The sequence below is a fragment of the Heterodontus francisci genome, chromosome 38, assembly GCF_036365525.1.
Source record: "Heterodontus francisci isolate sHetFra1 chromosome 38, sHetFra1.hap1, whole genome shotgun sequence".
Classification (NCBI taxonomy): domain Eukaryota; kingdom Metazoa; phylum Chordata; class Chondrichthyes; order Heterodontiformes; family Heterodontidae; genus Heterodontus; species Heterodontus francisci.
The window spans coordinates 14,893,767-14,912,171 of NC_090408.1; the positions used below are offsets into that span (position 1 = coordinate 14,893,767).

Here is an 18,405-nt window from a genome sequence, read left to right on the forward strand (position 1 = left end):
TAATTCCGTCCTTCCCAGGGGCTTTTCCGCTGGCTAGAGAATCAATGGCATCACTGAGTTCTGATTTTGTTGGCTGTACGTCCAGCTCATCCATGACTGGTAGAAGCTGGGCTGCATTGAGGGCGGTCTCAGTGACGACATTTTCCCTGGAGTTCAGTTCTAGATAATGCTCAATGCAGCGGTCCATTTGCTTGCATTGGTCAACCCCTTATAACATCTCAAAAGGATGAATGATCACTGCTCAGCGCAGTTCACAAATCATCACGAGAAACGTGTCATTCTTCAAAGCACTGAAAACACCACTTGCAAGCATCGAATTCAATTCCAACATTGACACCTCTGATGAAGAATATGAGTCAAATGATACTACACCTGATGTCAGATGATATCCTACTCGTGAGAGAAAACGTTCAGCATACTTAAGCAACTATGTTACGAAATGAACTATTTATGTTTAAGTTTATTGTTTACACTTTTGGAAACAGACCATTGAAACATGTTATGCCTCTCATTTACTAAGAGGGGGAGGGATATAGTGTTTTGGGAATTGCATTGTGCCTTTTGTCTGCTTAAGGCTACCATATACACAGTTACCTGCAGAGGGAGTTGGAAAAGAAAGTATAATAAAGGAATTCATGTTTTTAACAGGATGCAGCCGTTCTGTGTTTCTTACTAGCTCTGGCTGAATCTTAGTCCCAAAAACTTCACAACGCTATCTACAGGGGATCTGAGACCAGTGTGAACAGGGCAAAACAACAGCCTGTCTCTTCAACAAATCAGATTGAGGTATGCAGAGTCTAAACCAGTAAGTGTACTTTAGAATATTTAATTCATTGTAAAATCAGTCACAGAAAGCAAAATAAAGAGAGGGAAAAAAGATGGGATTAAGAAAGAGATATAAGAAAGACAGAACAAAGAAATTTTATAAGTTTTTCTTTTAATTTTTAAAAAATCTCCAGCAAGAATTAAAATCTGAATGAATGAGACTCTACAATTGTAAAATTAAACTTTCAGTTTATTGAAATTGAAGTGACACATTACCGCGAGGTCCTTTTTATAGTAGTCTTATTTTAAATCAAATTCTGAGAGCTCAGCATCATGTGAGTCAGCTACCATTATTTATGCTGATAAATCTGCTTTCTGTCATCTGGCAGAAAACTCATGGACCTGGGTAAAATTGTTTTCATTGCAAATGATAGAATTCAAGTCAGTACTAGCTTCTATATTTAACATTATAAGATTTGTCATCACTTCCTGTTTGGCACATGTCTTACACTTTAGGCATTGTACATTGACCAATGCAACGTTCTCTCTCAACACTTTTCAAATGTCTGCATTCATCTAAATTTTAACATATCGATAAACTTTCTATGCACAAAAAGTTACCAGAACCAAACTGGCTGAAGGCTATTTCAACCAACAAAGCAAGGGTTGTAATCTCTCGCCTCACTGTCAACAAACTATTCAATAAACTCCCCCGGTGGTGACATATTATATCAGTTGAACTTTGTAGCCATAAAAGGGCACACAGCTAATCTGTAGCAGCAGCGTAATGCATGATGTTTCACATGCTAAATGATCTCCTATTCTCATGAAACAATGCATTGTTTCCCTTAACATGAGCAGCAGCCTGGGAAATTCACAAGTATTTTTTGCAACAGCTGGGCAACAGGCTGGATGGTTGTGAGAATTTGTTACTGATCTGAAAACTGCATAGAACAATCCATATAGCACCAATCACAGAGCATTATAAACACACTGGTAGCCTGAAAAATGTAACTTGATACCGTTTTTTTTTCAACCTATGTACATATAGGTTGGGGTGGCACAGTGGCGCAGTGGTTAGCACCGCAGCCTCACAACTCCAGGGACCCAGGTTCTATTCTGGGTACTGCCTGTGTGGAGTTTGCAAGTTCTCCCTGTGACCGCATGGGTTTTCGCCGGGTGCTCCGGTTTCCTCCCACAGCCAAAGACTTGCAATTGTAAATTGCTCCTAGTGTAGGTAGGTGGTAGGGAATATGGGATTACTGTAGGGTTAGTATAAATGGGTGGTTGTTGGTCGGCATGGACTCGGTGGGCCGAAGGGCCTGTTTCAGTGCTGTATCTCTAAATAAAATAAATAAATATCAATTTTTCCAGTGGCTCAAGGATCCTGCACTGCAACAGAAGAGGAGGATGCTATGTGGAGACATTATTTGTTTTCTTTTCATTACCCTCTTGGCCAGTTTGTCGGGCTGGCTGTGTGTCCAAGGAACAGTTGACCATTTTTACTTCAGTAGCAGTTGGACTTCTTATCCTTTTAGCTGTCCTAATTACAATTTACCTACTCTGGACCACTGTGAGTATCTTTTATAAATGCATGTGCAATTCATTTAGAAGTATATTTCTATACATATAGTAAATTCATTCTAGTGCTTAATGTTTTGAGAGCCACAGTCACAGGTTTATAGAAGATGCACAAATATCAAATTGCTAAGTAGGAGATAACAGGACACAACTTGGATTTACAAAAATCTACTAAACTGATAAAGTGCAAAACTGATTTAAAATCTAATATACCTTTCTTACTTTCGGCTACAGGCTTCTTTTCGATACCACATTCGACGGCTCAAAGAATGGAGACGGACCAACCAGAATTTTAAATTGCTTATTCCAAAATTACAAGGGCTACTTAGCAACCAACCCAATCTTCTGGCTCGAAACTCAAGCATAATTGTTTCTAAAGAGACTATTGTCTAACTTTTTAAAGAACTGCCTTGAATGTTGAAGTGTACTATGCCTGAAAGAGGGAGCAATCTTCTGGATTGTTATAGAAAATAATATGGATGTATTTTTGTCAATGTGAAGATGGGTGAAGAATGTAGATGAAGCAGTTGTACTGTGACTTTTCAATGAACCCTGCTAGTTTTAACCAGCCTTTCCTCTGCTGTATTTGTATTGATTTGTATTGGGGATTGTTTGCTATTACCATTTAATGGTAACAAAGACAAAGATGGATGTTAGAATTGGTGGGAAACCATCAGTTCCTTTTTTCTTTAGTGCACCAGTCCATGTTTTCCACCTACCAAAAATGGAAGTGAAATTCTTCATGATTTTTTGAGAATACTTATGTTATTTGATCAAGCTTATTTCAAGAGTTCACCTACCTAGGCTCAACTATCACCAGTAACCTGTCTCTAGATGCAGAAATCAACAAGCGCATGGGTAAGGCTTCCACTGCTATGTCCAGACTGGCCAAGAGAGTGTGGGAAAATGGCGCACTGACACGGAACACAAAAGTCCGAGTGTATCAGGCCTGTGTCCTCAGTACCTTGCTCTACGGCAGCGAGGCCTGGACAACGTATGCCAGCCAAGAGCGACGTCTCAATTCATTCCATCTTCGCTGCCTTCGGAGAATACTTGGCATCAGGTGGCAGGACTATATCTCCAACACAGAAGTCCTTGAAGCGGCCAACACCCCCAGCTTATACACACTACTGAGTCAGCGGCGCTTGAGATGGCTTGGCCATGTGAGCCGCATGGAAGATGGCAGGATCCCCAAAGACACATTGTACAGCGAGCTCGCCACTGGTATCAGACCCACCGGCCGTCCATGTCTCCGTTATAAAGACGTCTGCAAACGCGACATGAAATCGTGTGACATTGATCACAAGTCGTGGGAGTCAGTTGCCAGCATTCGCCAGAGCTGGCGGGCAGCCATAAAGACAGGGCTAAATTGTGGCGAGTCGAAGAGACTTAGTAGTTGGCAGGAAAAAAGACAGAGGCGCAAGGGGAGAGCCAACTGTGCAACAGCCCCAACAAACAAATTTCTCTGCAGCACCTGTGGAAGAGCCTGTCACTCCAGAATTGGCCTTTATAGCCACTCCAGGCGCTGCTTCACAAACCACTGACCACCTCCAGGCGCGTATCCATTGTCTCTCGAGATAAGGAGGCCCAAAAGAAAGACAAAAGATTAAGGTGCGGTGAATTAGTTTTCCGAGTAAAGTAATTTTCTCATGGGGGTAGTTAAAATGACCAGGTAGGAAGTAGCTTTCCACTGGTGTTAATTTAAATATGGAGCCATTAAATTCTGACAATACATGGATTTTGCTGCAACTGGTATGTTGTCTGGCATAGGCTTAGCAATGGTGGGAGGAGCTGTCAGGGACTGCAATGCTCCATTAGACACTAACCACCCATCCACAATTACCTTTGAGGCTTTTAAACAGTTTATTGAATGCTACACACTGGCACTTTAAACAAATGAGCAAAAAGCTGTTTATAAGTCCAATGCACTTCTCAGCTGTGTATTTCCCTTCAAAATGAAAATGTCAACGTTTGCTTGTTTGGATGAATCATAAGCACAGAGGAGGCCAAGTCAAATAAGTTAAATATATAATTTTTAACGTGAACCATACAAGCAACTGATATACAATTGTTAATATTTCATTTTAATCCTGGTTTCAGTTTTCCAAGCTCAATAGTTTGGTGATAACAAAAGAAGAGCTATTTTAGTTTCAATGCCTGTCGTTCTATAAAAGATACTTTCAAAGTCTGGAAATGGTTCACGCTGCTTAATTTCCTAAATTCTTCAGCTAGATTCTAGATGATGGATTAATGACCTTGTCTGCTTTTTGTCCACTTAAGTGATTGCGAAGCCAATGAGGCAAATGAAGTCACATCAAATGAGCACACAGCACTGGACATTAAATAATTAGCATCTCTTTGCTGTTAAAATTAAATATTGAGAATGGTATCCTGGTTTAAGAATAAAAAAAGTAATGTGATATGTGGAATTTTTTTTTGTATGTTTGAATAATGTTAACTGGAATGTAAATGTACTAGCTATAAGGACAAGGAACAACCCAGAGTAAAAAATACTTAATTGGGGCAGGGCCAATTTCAGTGGAGTGAAAACAGATCTGTCCCAGGTAAATTGGTAAGATTGGCAGGCAAAACGGAACAATGGAGGAGGAGATGGTTCAGGTACAGTTGAGGTACATTCCAAGAGGGGGAAAGGTAGGGCAAACAAAGCCAGAGCTCCCTGGATAATGAAAGAGATAGAGAGTAAGATGAAGCAGAAAATGTGGGTGTATGACAGATGTTAGGTTGATAATATAAGTGAGAACCAGGCTGAATATAGAAAGTTCAGAGGGGAAGTGAAAAAGAAAATATTAGAGGCAAAGAAAGAGTACACAAGAGACTGGCACCGAACATAAAAAGGAATCCAAAGTCTTCTCTGGGCATATAAATAATAAAAAGGTAGTAAGAGGATGGGAGGGGCCAATTAGGGATCAAAAACGATCTATGCATGGAGGCAGAGGGCATGGCTGAGGTACCAGATGAATACTTTTGCATCTGTCTTTATCAACGAAGAAAATGCTGCCTAAGTCATAATGAAAGAGGAGATAGTTGAGATACTGAATGGGCGACAAATTGATAGAGAAGGTATTAGAAAGTTTGACAGTGTTTAAATTTGATAAATCACCAAGACCGGATTAGATGCATCAAGGCTACTGAGGGAAGTAAGGGTGGAATTTAAGGAGGCACTGGCTATAATCTTCCAATTCTCCTTAGTGGTGCCAGAGGACTGGAGAGTTGCAAATGTTACCATTGTTTAAAAAAGGGTGCAAGTATAAACCCAGCAACTGTAGACCAGTCAGTTTAACTTCAGTGGTGGGAAAGCTTTTAGGAACGATAATCCAGGACAAAATGAACACTCTCTTGGACAAGTATGGATTAATTAAGGAAATCCAGCACTGATTTCTTAAAGGCAAATCATGCTTAACTAACTTGATAGAGTTTTTTGATGAGGTAACAGAGAGGGTTGATGAGGGTAATGCAGTTGATAGAATGTATATGGATTTCCAAAATGTGTTTGATGAAGTGACACATAAAAGACTTGCCAGAAAACTTGAAGCCCATGGAATAAAAGGGAAAGTGGCAGCATGGATACAAAGTTGGCTGAGTCACTGGAAACAGAGAGTAATGGTGAAGATAAAAGCAAAATACTACAGATGCTGGGAATCTGAAATAAAAACAAAGTGCTGGAAATACACAGCAGGTCTGGAAGCATCTGTGGAGAGAGAGAAACGGTTACCATTTCAGGTCTGTGATCTTTCATCAAAATGGTAATAATGGTGAAGAATTGTTTTTTGAAACTGAAAGACTGAAAGTGTGTGTTCCCTAGAGGTAGGTATGAGGATCATTACTTTAAAAAAAAATAAAATAAAGGGTCCAATTCTAAAGTGGGTGCAGGAACAGAGAGCTGGGGGTATATGTATGCAAATCATTGAAGGTGGCAGGGCAGGTTGAAAAAGTGGTTAAAAAGGTTTATGGGATCCTGTGCTTTATAGATAAAGGCACAGAGTACAAAAGTAAGGAAGTTATGATGAACTTTTATAAAACTCTGGTTTGGTCTCAACTGGAATATTGTGTCCAATTCTGGGCACTGTATTTTAGGAAGAATGTGAAGGCTTTGAAAAGCTGCAGAAAGGTTTTATGAGAATGGTTCCAATGATGAGAGATTTCAGTTACGTGCATAGATTAGAGAAGTTGGTGTGATTCTCCTTACAGAAGAAAAGATTGAGTGTAAATTTGAAGTGCTCAAAATCATGAACAGTCCAGACAGTCGATAAAGAGAAACTGTTTACATTGGTGGAAGGGTCAAAAACCAGAGGACACCGTTTTCAAGCTTTTGGCAAAGAAGCTGTGGTGAAATGACAAACCTTTTTACACAGCGACTGTTTAGGATCTGGAATGCACTACATCAGAGTGTGGTGGAGGCAAATTTCAATCATGACTTTCAGAAAGGAATTGGATAAGCACCTGAAGAGAAAAAGTTTGCAAGGCTACGGGGAAAGGTGAGGGAGTGAGGCTGGCTGAGTTGCTCCTATAGAGAGCCAGGGCGGGCACAATGGGCTGAATGACCTTCTGTGCTGTAATCGTTCTATGATGCTATGTGTTTATTTTCAGTGGGCCATGAATTTAAAATTATGGAAAACTTAAAAACAGTAAATCAGATTTTATTGCAGAAGGCCAGGCTATACTTCACCTAATCTGCAGTTCATTCCAAGCAATTTCAAAGCAACCATTCAAGACACTTCTCCTCTGCATCATCTCACTATCCAAGGGGGTCGCTCCACATACATTATGTGCTTTTATATCTATGGGTTCCTGGATGACTGATTCAACAGGGCTGAAACAACTTGAAGCTAAAGCCTGCTACCCATTTATCGACTAGGCCAAATCCTTTTAAGTCAATCACAAATGGGGAAGAGAGCTTTTGGGGAACTTCAAATCTTTTGGGTAGTTGAGCACTGCTGCAAAGATGATGTAATACCGCCTTTAGGGGTGGCACAGTGGCAAATGTTAGCGCCGCAGCCTCACAGCTCCAGCGACCTGGGTTCAGTTCTGGGTACTGCCTGTGTGGACTTTGCAAGCTCTCCCTGTGAGTGTGCGGGTTTCCTCCGGGCGCTCCGGTTTCCTCCCACAAGCCAAAGACTTGCAGGTTGATAGATAAATTGGCCATTGTAAATTGCCCCTAGTGTAGGAAGGTGGTAGGAGAATTGAGGGAAGGTGGGGATGGGAGAGGGAAATGGATTAATGTAGGATTAGTATAAATGGGTGGTTGATGGTTGGCGTGGGCCAAAGGGCCTGTTTCAGTGCTGTTTGACTCTATCCTGAGGCTGATGACCATTTGGGATACATTCATCTGAAAAGGTAAATAATGACACACAAATGATCCCAAGTTTTTTTTATTGCTTAAAAGTCTTTTATCATTCATAATTGATGAGGTTGTTTACGACTAGTGGGAGTCCAGTTCTTTACAACAAACTCACAAGAGTACTCTTAAGGGTAGAAGAAAATATTATGCCAAGTTGGCATGACACAACACCCTGTAGCAAGAAACATCTGCATAAAGGTTGGAAGGTGATGTCTTGCCAAACTACTGGTGAGGTAGCAGGCATGGATGCTGCTGAAGTCAAATTCCTTAAAATCTGATGCAGCAAGATGAACAGTAATGGTCCAATGAATTATACCAGGAAACATTGAGTCACTGTACGGCTGACCTCCTGAGGCTAGAAAATAAAGTTCTGCTTGAGGCACGTACAGCCTGTGTGCTCCAAAGTACAAGAAGGGTCCTGTTACAATCCCAAAATACACCACAGAAGCTCAGAAATGAGTAGTCCACAAAGTAACTATTTGGGTTGTCATGGCAGGAATATCTGATGTTTGAGAGGCAGACAGTAACCAGAATTCAACCAATTGGATTCCATTCATATGGAATGTGTAGTGGCTTTATTTGCAGAGCACAGAATGACTCTTGGGAAACCCACTTAAAATCCTTTCTTTCATTTTCCCAAGACTTTCAACTCAGCCCTGGAATCTATGTGAGTACACAGGGAGATCTTTGGTTTATCTGAACACCAAGGCCTGTGTAAAGGTGGATGGGAGGCTCACTAAACTTAGCTTTCCTGAAAAAGGGGAGAGGTAAGTTGTTCAATGTTGCCCAACCTATTCAATAAATTCACCAACAATGTATCAGATGGTATCATCCAGGAACAGCTTACAGTGTCTCCTCCAGACATTTCTGAAAGTTATGTAAGCACTTTTGCTCATTGCTGAAAATGTTATGGACCCACCTGGGGCTCCTGTACACTCTACCTGCCATCTTGAACAGGTTAACTAGTAGGATATGGTGGTAGGCATTCCACTTGTGGTGAGTACCTCAAAGGGTTTTCTTTAAAGGATACAGGGTTCTTTCATTTCAGCACACAGGTCCAGGCGGATGCCAACTTCAGCCAGGAATTGCACTAAATTTTTTAAAATTCATTCATGGGATGTGGGCGTCACTGGCTCGGACAGCATTTATTTCCCATCCCTAATTGCCCTTGAGAAGCTGGTGGTGAGCTGCCTTCTTGAACCACTGCAGTCCATGTGTGGCAGGTACACCCACAGTGCTGTTAGGAAGGGAGTTTCACGATTTTGACCCAGTGACAGTGAAGGAATGGTGATATAGTTCCAAGTCAGGATGGTGTGCGGCTTGGAGGGGAACTTGCAGGTGGTGGTGTTCCCATGCATCTGCTGCCCTTGTCCTTCTAAGTGGTAGTGGTTGCGGGTTTGGAAGGTGCTGTCTAGGGAGCCTTGGTGCGTTGCTGCAGTGGATCATGTTGATGGTGTACACTGCTGCCACGATGCATCGGTGGTGGAAGGGGTGAAGGTTTGTGGAAGGGGTGCCAATCAAGTGAGTTGCTTTGTCCTGGATGGTGTCAAGCTTCTTGAGTGTTGTTGGAGCTGCACCCATCCAGTCAAGTGCACAGTATTCCATCATACTCCTGACTTGTGCCTTGTAGATGGTGGACAGGCATTGGGGAGTCAGGTGGTGAGTTACTCGCCACCTAGCTTCTGACCTGCTCTTGTAGCCACAGTATTTTTATATGGCTACTCCAGTTCAGTTTCTGGTCAATGGTTAACCACACCCCAGGATGTTGATAGTGGGGGATTCAGCAATCATAATGCCATTGAATGTCAAGGGGTGATGGTTAGCTTCTCCCATTATAAGCATGCAATTAAAGACCTTCCTGAGGTCTATTGGCCAGAATTCTACACCCACCCGCAGGACCGGGCTGGTGGGGGGTATTGTAAAATTGAGTTGAGGGGGCAGCCGACAGCTGGCAGAGGTATCCCAGGAGGCCACCAGGTAAAACCTGCCGGCTTCCTTGTGGGCTGGGGGGAGGGGGGGGGGTGGTGCGGGCCCGCCTGATTAGGCACCCTGTGCCCCCACAGAGGGCTTTCCCCCTCAACAGATGAACTGCCCCCATTACACAACACGCCTCCCACCCTCCTTTGCCTTGCCCGTCCAGCCCTGGCTGATTGTCACCAGCGAGGCCACCAAAACCATTCCCTCAGCCCGGGGCCAGTGCCCCTCTTGCTGCTGAGGCTGGGTGCAGTCACAGAAATGGCCACCGTCCCCAGAGACGCTGCTGGGACTGAGAGCAGCTCTTGGAGGCAGGACTTTTTGCCTCAGAGGGTGGAAGCCCCATCCAAGGCCAATTAAGAGCCTGGGAGGCATAAAATCCTGGTGTGCCTCCTGGGACCAGCAGAGGTGGGCTTGCCCTTGACTTTTTTGGCCAGTGGAATGGGCCTCCCACCCAATGTAAAATTTGGGCTACAGTGATTCAGACCAGGAAAAACACATAGAAAATAGGAGCAGGAGTAGGCCATTTGGTCCTTCGAGCCTGCTCCGCCATTCATTATGATCATGGCTGATCATCCAACTCAGTAGCCTGTTCCTGCTTTCGCCCCATACCCTTTAGACCCAAGAGCTATATCTAACTCCTTCTTGAAAACATACAATGTTTTGGCCTCAACTGCTTTCTGTGGTAGTGAATTCCACAGGCTCACCACTCACTGGATGAAGAAATTTCTCCTCATCTCAGTCTCAGAATATGGGGTAGACCTTTCAGGACTATGACCACTGGTTCTGGACTGCCCCACCATCGGGAACATCCTTCCTGCATCTACCCTGTCAAGTCCTGTTAGAATTTTATAGGTTTCTATGAGATCCTCCCTCACTCTTCTGAACTCCAGCGAATATAATCCGAACCGACTCAATCTCTCCTTATATGTCAGTCCCACCATCCCATGAATTCGCTGCACTCCCTCTATAGCAAGAACATCTTTCCTCAGATAAGGAAACCAAGACCCTGTATAATTGCAGCAAGGCATCCCTACTCCTGCACTTGAATCCTCTTGCTATGAAGGCCAACATACCATTTGCCTTTTTTACCACCTGTTGCACCTGCATGCGTACCTTCAGCGACTGGTGTACGAGAACACCCAGGTCTCGTTGCATATTCCCCTCTCTCAGTTTACAGCCGTTCAGATAATAATCTGCTTTCCTGTTTTTGCTACCACAGTGGATAACCTCACATTTATCCACATTATGCTGCATCTGCCATGCATTAACCCACTCACTCAACTTGTCCAAATCACCCTGAAGCCTCTCTGCATCCTCCTCACAACTCACCCTCCCACCCAGTTTTTTGTCATCTGCAAATTTGGAGATATTACATTTAGTTCCCTCATCTAAATCACTAATATATATTGTGAATAGCTGGAGTCCTGGCACCAATCCCTGCAGTAACCCACTAATCACTGCCTGCCATTCGGACAAAGACCCATTTATCCCTACTCTGTTTCCTGTCTGGAAGGGAGAACTCTGACTGACACTAACCAGTCATGAACACCCTGAAGGTAAAGTCACTCACATGCACAGCACAACTCTGCCAAAAGTCTTGCATTAACCAAGTTGATGATGAGTGAATGTAGTACAGTGCTGAACTTGGATATCCCTGAAAAGGGTTTTGGTGAAGAGGTATTCCAGCCATGACCCTGTAATGTTCATTCACATGCTGAAGGTAGATGTGATGAAACAGAGGTTGGTAGCTGCTGCTGCTGAAGCCTTGCACCTCCAATTGTAGTATGGTGTGTGTCTGTGCTGCAGTCAGCAGGATAGTGACAGTACATTTCCGTTTGATACTGAACATTCTGCTTTGTTGCTTCCGAGGTGCTGCTGGTATTGGTATTCATTAGCAAGGAATAAAACCTGCACTTGTCAGTTTAACAACCAACTGGTGACTATCCTCCTTGTGGGGTAGCAAAGCACTAGAGCATGGCAACCCGACGGGACCAGACGTATCGAGTTTGGGTCGCTCTTCTGGGTCTGGCTTTCAGGCTCGGGTCGGGCCGGGTCTGACACATTATCACCTCTCAGACACGTGGCTCCAATCTTAATGTACTTTTTAAACAACATTTCAAGTCTAGTTACAGTTTTTGTTGCTTATCTGCACAAGCTTAAAAAGTGAAAAATAGAAGCTAGATTAACTGAACATTCTGGTGGTCGGGTCGGGTCAGGCGTTGGAAAAAATGGCAGGACTCGGGCTCAGGTTGGATGTGGTTCTGTTGGGCTCAGGTCATGTTTCATTTGCAGACCCGAGCCAGCCTTTACTCAGTAGTCTCTTTAGGGTCAAATTAGATCCAGAATGACACACTTGGAAATGGGTGTTCAAAATTAAAACTTGAAAAAGGAGACGATACACAAACTGTGCCAATATAAACAAGTAAATTGAGCAAACTGTGAATCTAACCTGAAACCTACGAATAAGAACTGGTTTAATTAGACAGAACATGAACCTTGGAGTAAGGAACGTAGTCCAATTGCTGTGGGGGAAAAAAAATTGAACTGGTGCTATTGTGTAGGTCACAGGAATAAAGAACCACACCACCAGTCTGCCCTCGCCCTGCTTTCTACACATTAAAATCACAATATTTCCAAGAATTCTTTGCCGTTAAAGTGCTAACCTACAATCTTCAATTTACAGGGGCATCACAAAATATTCAGCCAGTTCTACACACTTTGCTGCCTCTTTAGAATTGCAGTCATTCTTACCATGTGTAATACTGCTGAGTTATGAATTATATGGGGCGTTACAGTGGCTAGCACCGCAGCCTCACAGCTCCAGCGACCCGGGTTTCAGTTCTGGGTACTGCCTGTGCAGAGTTTGCAAGTTCTCCCTGTGACTGCGTGGGTTTCCGCGCCGGGTGCTCCGGTTTCCTCCCACAGCCAAAGACTTGCAGGTTGATAGGTAAATTGGCCATTGTAAATTGCCCCTAGTGTGGGTAGATAGTAGGAGAACAGTGGGGATGTGGTAGGGAATATGGGATTGATGTAGGATTAGTATAAATGGGTGGTTGTTGGTCAGCACAGACTCGGTGGGCCGAAGGGCCTGTTTCAGTGCTGTATCTCTAAATAAATAAAATGTGTTCACATTGATGTTTGGCACTGTTATTTAAATTATATCCGATACAACCAGTATAGAACAATGAAAACTTGACAGGTAGCCAGTAGATAAATCCTGGGTCTCATAGGACATGTAACTGTAACCCAGGGTTGTCCAACATCCGACTCGCCAAAGGTTTCCATCCAATCCGTGGCTGCAAACTGGACACGGGGCTGTTCCTCATCCTCACCAGGGGTCGGTGACTGGAGATGAGAAATTCTGCATCGTTAGAGCGGCTTTTAAAGAAGATCGCAAATCAATTTCACAGCTGACAGATCCTGACATCAGGAACAGCAGTTTCTGAACTTCAGACAGATTTGGAGTTTTTCTTAAAAGACTGCTAGAAAACCCCAAATCTGTCCAATGTTCAGACACTGCTGTTCCTGATGTCAGAATCTGGCAGGTCGAAACTGACTTGCGATTTACAAAAACTGATCAAGCACCAGCTGAGCATTCCTGCTATCTGCAACTGTCTGAGACAGAGGGAGAGAAATTGGGATAGAGAGAGACAATAAAAGGGGGATAGAGAGAGAGAGAGAGGGAAAGGGGGACAGAGAGAGAAAGGGGGACAGAGAGAGGGGGAAAGAGGGAGAAAGAGAGGGGCGGAGAAAGAGGAAAGAGGGTAAAGAGAAAGAGAGAGGTGGAAGAGAGATAGAGTGTTGGGGGGAGGGGGGGGGTGGGGAAGACAGAGAAAGAGAAGGGCAGAGAAAGCCTGGCAGAGAGAGACATCTATCCAGAATACTCCACATTGCTACATGTGTACAGGCAAACACTGATTACTTGTGCAAGCAAAAAAATGCCAGTTATCTAAATCAGTGTCCAATAGAGTGACCAGAAAGTCAATAAATTGGTCTTCTCATTTAAAGCTTCTTCACAAAAATGCACCTTCGTTGTTGTTTTGATGAATCGGAAGATAAATGTTTAATGCCTTTATCTTTCTGAAATTTTCTCACCGGCCCCCAAAGTAAAACAAAAATTGTAATGTGGCCCCCCTTGCGCAAAAGGTTGGATAACCCTGCTGTAACCCCTACGTAAGGGAATGATGTGGATTTGAATCTCTAGATTAGTTTGAGCTTGGTATGCAAACTTAAGGGTCGATTTTGTGTTAAACTCATTTTTGTCAAGACCTTGCATGAAAAAAACTTGTCCCCTCAGACGAGCATAGAATGGGGGGCAGGTAAGAACCCACCAAATCTTGTGATCGACACTACTGCTGGAGATTGGACTCTCCAATGACAACCTGCTCGCTGGGATGTAGAACTATATTGGTGTGAGGATATTCAGTGACATAGCAAAACCAATACATAATTTTCACCAAGTTTAAGCTCCATATAAAAATAAGGAAAACAGAGGTAAAATGAAATAGCACAGTATAAAAGATATTTATTAATGTAGTAAATTTGAAACTTCAAGTTAATATTTCATAATTTGAATACATTGTAAAATCCTCAATTACATAACAATTTATTCATAGGTACAAAGAATATAGAAATAAGACACCCTAATCTTAAATCAATGACAACATATAAGCTGCACTACAAGTGGATTTGTGCATCCAAGGCTGATTTTTCATTTGTAATTCTTTTTCCTGGAAGATGAGGGTGGGAAGGCAAGGGACAAGCAAGGACAGAAGGGGGGATAAAAAAAGTAAAGTTGAGATTTTAGTAGGTAACACACAGGCGGCGCAGTGGTTCGCACCGCAGCCTCACAGCTCCAGGAACCCGGGTTCAATTCTGGGTACTGCCTGTGTGGAGTTTGCAAGTTCTCCCTGTGTCTGTGTGGGTTTTCTCCGGGTGCTCCAAAAAAGGCTTGCAGGTTGGTAGGTAAATTGGCCATTATAAGTTGCCCCTAGTATAGGTAGGTGGTAGGGAAATGTGGGGATGTGGTAGGAATGTAGGATTAGTATAAATGGGTGGTTGATGGTCGGCACAGACTCGGTGGGCCGAAGGGCCTGTTTCAGTGCTGTATCTCTAAATTAAACTAAACAAGAAAACAAATTTAAGAGCTGGCTGAAATTGAAATATCTGATTTCCAGCAAATGTTCACGAAGCAGCAATTTTTCATTAAGAACTCATTGATTATTATTGCACTTGAAGTTTACTAAAATTTGTCAGGAATTAAAGAACAAAGAATTGTGTCGCTCACATCCAAACACAACTTCTAAAAGGTGACAGCTGATAGATGGAAATTGAATGTATGTGTTGGGGAGGTGGCGGCACTAATCAAACAAAACTGACCCAAATGAAAATAAAATTACTGAGCTGAATCACTCTTAAAGGCCACTTCAGTTATATAATCAGAGTCTTCATATAATTTCTCCAGAGTTTATCACATTTGTTGGAGCAAGTAATTTTTTTTATACGTGCATCATTTTCATTTATACAGATGTCATGAATGAATAGCTAAAGCAAAAAAAAAAATAATTTTACAACTTAGCAGTATTTTGACAAAAATGTATGACGTGACACGACTTAATGGGACTCCATTAATGAGAACATCTATCTGAAGGAAAATTTACTTGGAAGGATTCATTTCTCTCGCATCTAAAATGGAAAGATTGACAGTTTCTATTAAGCAGAAACAATTTAGATTGGAGTTGCTAGCGTCGGCTCCATTTCAAGCCTGCACTGTAATTGATTCAATGTTGGATTACATTATGTGCTAAATAAAATAGTCAAAGTTTCAACTCGAGGTATCCAAAGGACTGTGCGGTTTTAGATTTACATTTTTAGATAACACTGCTTTTTCACATAGTAAACAACTACATTGATACAAATTTTTCTTGCACTTACAGAATGCTTCAGATCACCTTAAGAATGAATCTTTTTAAACATTACAGTACTCGGATATTAGAAACCTTTTGATGCCAAGATTACTTCATTTAATGAGGTGTTCCAGCAGTCACTCATTTTTTAAAAATCAAACATTTCTTCTGAAACCGACACAATTCTATGTTCCAAGTAATCATTCAAAAAAACTAAATCAGAAATACATTCATCTGCTGAAGGATTCGGCCCTGACAATCTGTGGCTTTAGCTGTTACATTATAGTACAGCTTGGGGCTTCATTCTCAGCATGACTCTGGAAACCAAATAGACAGCATTCAATCTATTGTATGCATTGAATTAAATAAAGGTTAAGATCTCTTCTAATAGTTCAGTTGGCAATGACAGCATGTGGCAGGATATTGATCATGAAACAAGAGGTTCAATTTCAGGGTTACATTGAATTAGATGATCTCAGCAGAAGTAGAATTAACAACTCAATTAGTTTCAGTAGCTTTTGATCAGTAGGGGGGGGGGGGGGGGGGAGGGGAGAAATCAGCTAAAGTTTCAGCATTTTGTGATCTCTGCTGGAAAGTGTGCAACCTACTTATACCTCCATACTTACACCCAAATTGATAAAGCAATGCAGAAAACAGAGAATGAGGATCACATCTAGTAGGAATAAATAAACAGAATGAAATAACTATGACATCAGAAAAATATGCAATCCTACAGAAACTTATACATGAACAGAATTACCAAATATAAATACAGTTCTAGGAATCAGCCCTCCCCCCTCCAAACCCCAATGTTTTAATAAAAATTTAAAAAGGGATCATTGCAATCCCGAAAAAAGATCCAAGTAGTCTCTGGACATACAATGAGACAACTGAATTTTGCCTTTTTTCACAAAGGACATTTTACCATTTTAAAAACTCTGGTACTTTTACAAGCGGTCTTAAAAATGCAATGTTTTTGGTGATCCAACATAGAAAATCAGGAAGCTTCCAGATTTTAAAATCAGGGAACATGAAAATCACCATAAAAAGCATGGTGAACAGAATTCATCAGATAGTTTCAAGCCAATAATTGATCCCTTCCAGTGACTTCTGACCATAATTTAATTTACTGCAGGCTGTGATCTCATCAAATCAAAATTATTGCTTTATAATTCACTCAGGCATTTTTATGCAGCTAGAATGTTCTAATATGAAACAAAAGTACCATATGTGCTGGACCATAAGACACACTTTTTTCTGGAAAAAGATTCACCTAAAATTGTCTTATGCTGTATTGTCCAAAGGTTACATCCAAATATTTCCTTTTAAAATCCTGGTGCATCTTATGGTCCGGCAAATATGGCTGTATCAAAATACATTTAATGCATGTAGTTGTCATACATGATGTTAAAGGCGGCGCAGTGGTCAGCACCGCAGCCTCACAGCTCCAGCGACCCAGGTTCAATTCTGGGTCCTGCTTGTGTGGAGTTTGCAAGTTCTCCCTGTGTATGCGTGGATTTTCTCCAGGTACTCTGGTTTCCTCCCACATGCCAAAGACTTGCAGGTTGATAGGTAAATTGGCCATTATAAATTGCCCCTAGTATAGGTAGGTGGTAGGGAAATATCAGGACAGGTGGGGATGTGGTAGGAATGTGGAATTAGTGTTCTTTTGGGCCTCCTTATCTCGAGAGACAATGGATACGCGCCTGGAGGTGGTCAGTGGTTTGTGAAGCAGCGCCTGGAGTGGCTATAAAGGCCAATTCTGGAGTGACAGGCTCTTCCACAGGTGCTGCAGAGAAATTTGTTTGTTGGGGCTGTTGCACAGTTGGCTCTCCCCTTGCGCCTCTGTCTTTTTTCCTGCCAACTACTAAGTCTCTTCGACTCGCCACAATTTAGCCCTGTCTTTATGGCTGCCCGCCAGCTCTGGCGAATGCTGGCAACTGACTCCCACGACTTGTGATCAATGTCACACGATTTCATGTCACGTTTGCAGACGTCTTTATAACGGAGACATGGACGGCCGGTGGGTCTGATACCAGTGGCGAGCTCGCTGTACAATGTGTCTTTGGGGATCCTGCCATCTTCCATGCGGCTCACATGGCCAAGCCATCTCAAGCGCCGCTGACTCAGTAGTGTGTATAAGCTGGGGGTGCTGGCCGCTTCAAGGACTTCTGTGTTGGAGATATGTAGGATTAGTATAAATGGGTGGTTGATGGTCGGCACAGACGTGGTGGGCCGAAGGGCCTGTTTCAGTGCTGTATCTCAAAACTAAACTAAAATAACTTGTGACCTTACTCTTCTAAGGTAGCCATATAAATTCAAAAACACAAACTATTAAACATTCACCATTTTACTAAAATCACAAATGAACAAAAAGTACACATTGTCCAGGTAAACTCAGAGGAGGAGACTGGGAATTAATAAATGGGAAACAAGGGAATGGCAGAGACTTTGAACAAGTATTTTGAATCCGTTTTCACAGAAGACACAACAAATCCCAAGAATAGTAGAAAATCAAGGGGCAAAACGGAGGGAAGAACTTAAAATAATCACTATCACTAGAGAAAAAGTACAAGGAAAACAAATGGGACTAAAGGCTGAAAAGTTCCCTGGACCTGATGTGCTGCATCCTAGGGTCTCAAACAAAGTGGCTACAGAGATAGTGGATGCATGGGTTGTAATCTTCCAAAACTCCCTAGATTCTGGAAAGATCCCAGCAGATTGGAAAACTGCAAATGTAACACTTCTGAGAGAGGAGGGAGACAGAAAGCAGGAAACTATAGGCCGGTTAGCCTAACATCTGTCATCGGGAATTGC

At 42.4% G+C, this 18,405-nt stretch overlaps 1 protein-coding gene across 1 annotated transcript in view; it reads right to left on the minus strand.

Moving 5' to 3' along the window:
* Nucleotides 1-14,276: 14,276 nt before the first annotated feature.
* LOC137352309 (lamin-B3-like) overlaps nt 14,277-18,405 on the minus strand; it is a 58,957-nt gene continuing 54,828 nt past the window's right edge. Inside the window, exons 11-12 of the mRNA XM_068017595.1 lie at nt 16,215-16,261; nt 14,277-15,905 (exon numbers count right to left, since the gene is read on the minus strand). Coding sequence (XP_067873696.1) covers nt 16,256-16,261 — 6 coding nt within the window. The 3' untranslated portion in view covers nt 14,277-15,905; nt 16,215-16,255. The remainder of the gene's footprint in view (nt 15,906-16,214; nt 16,262-18,405) is intronic.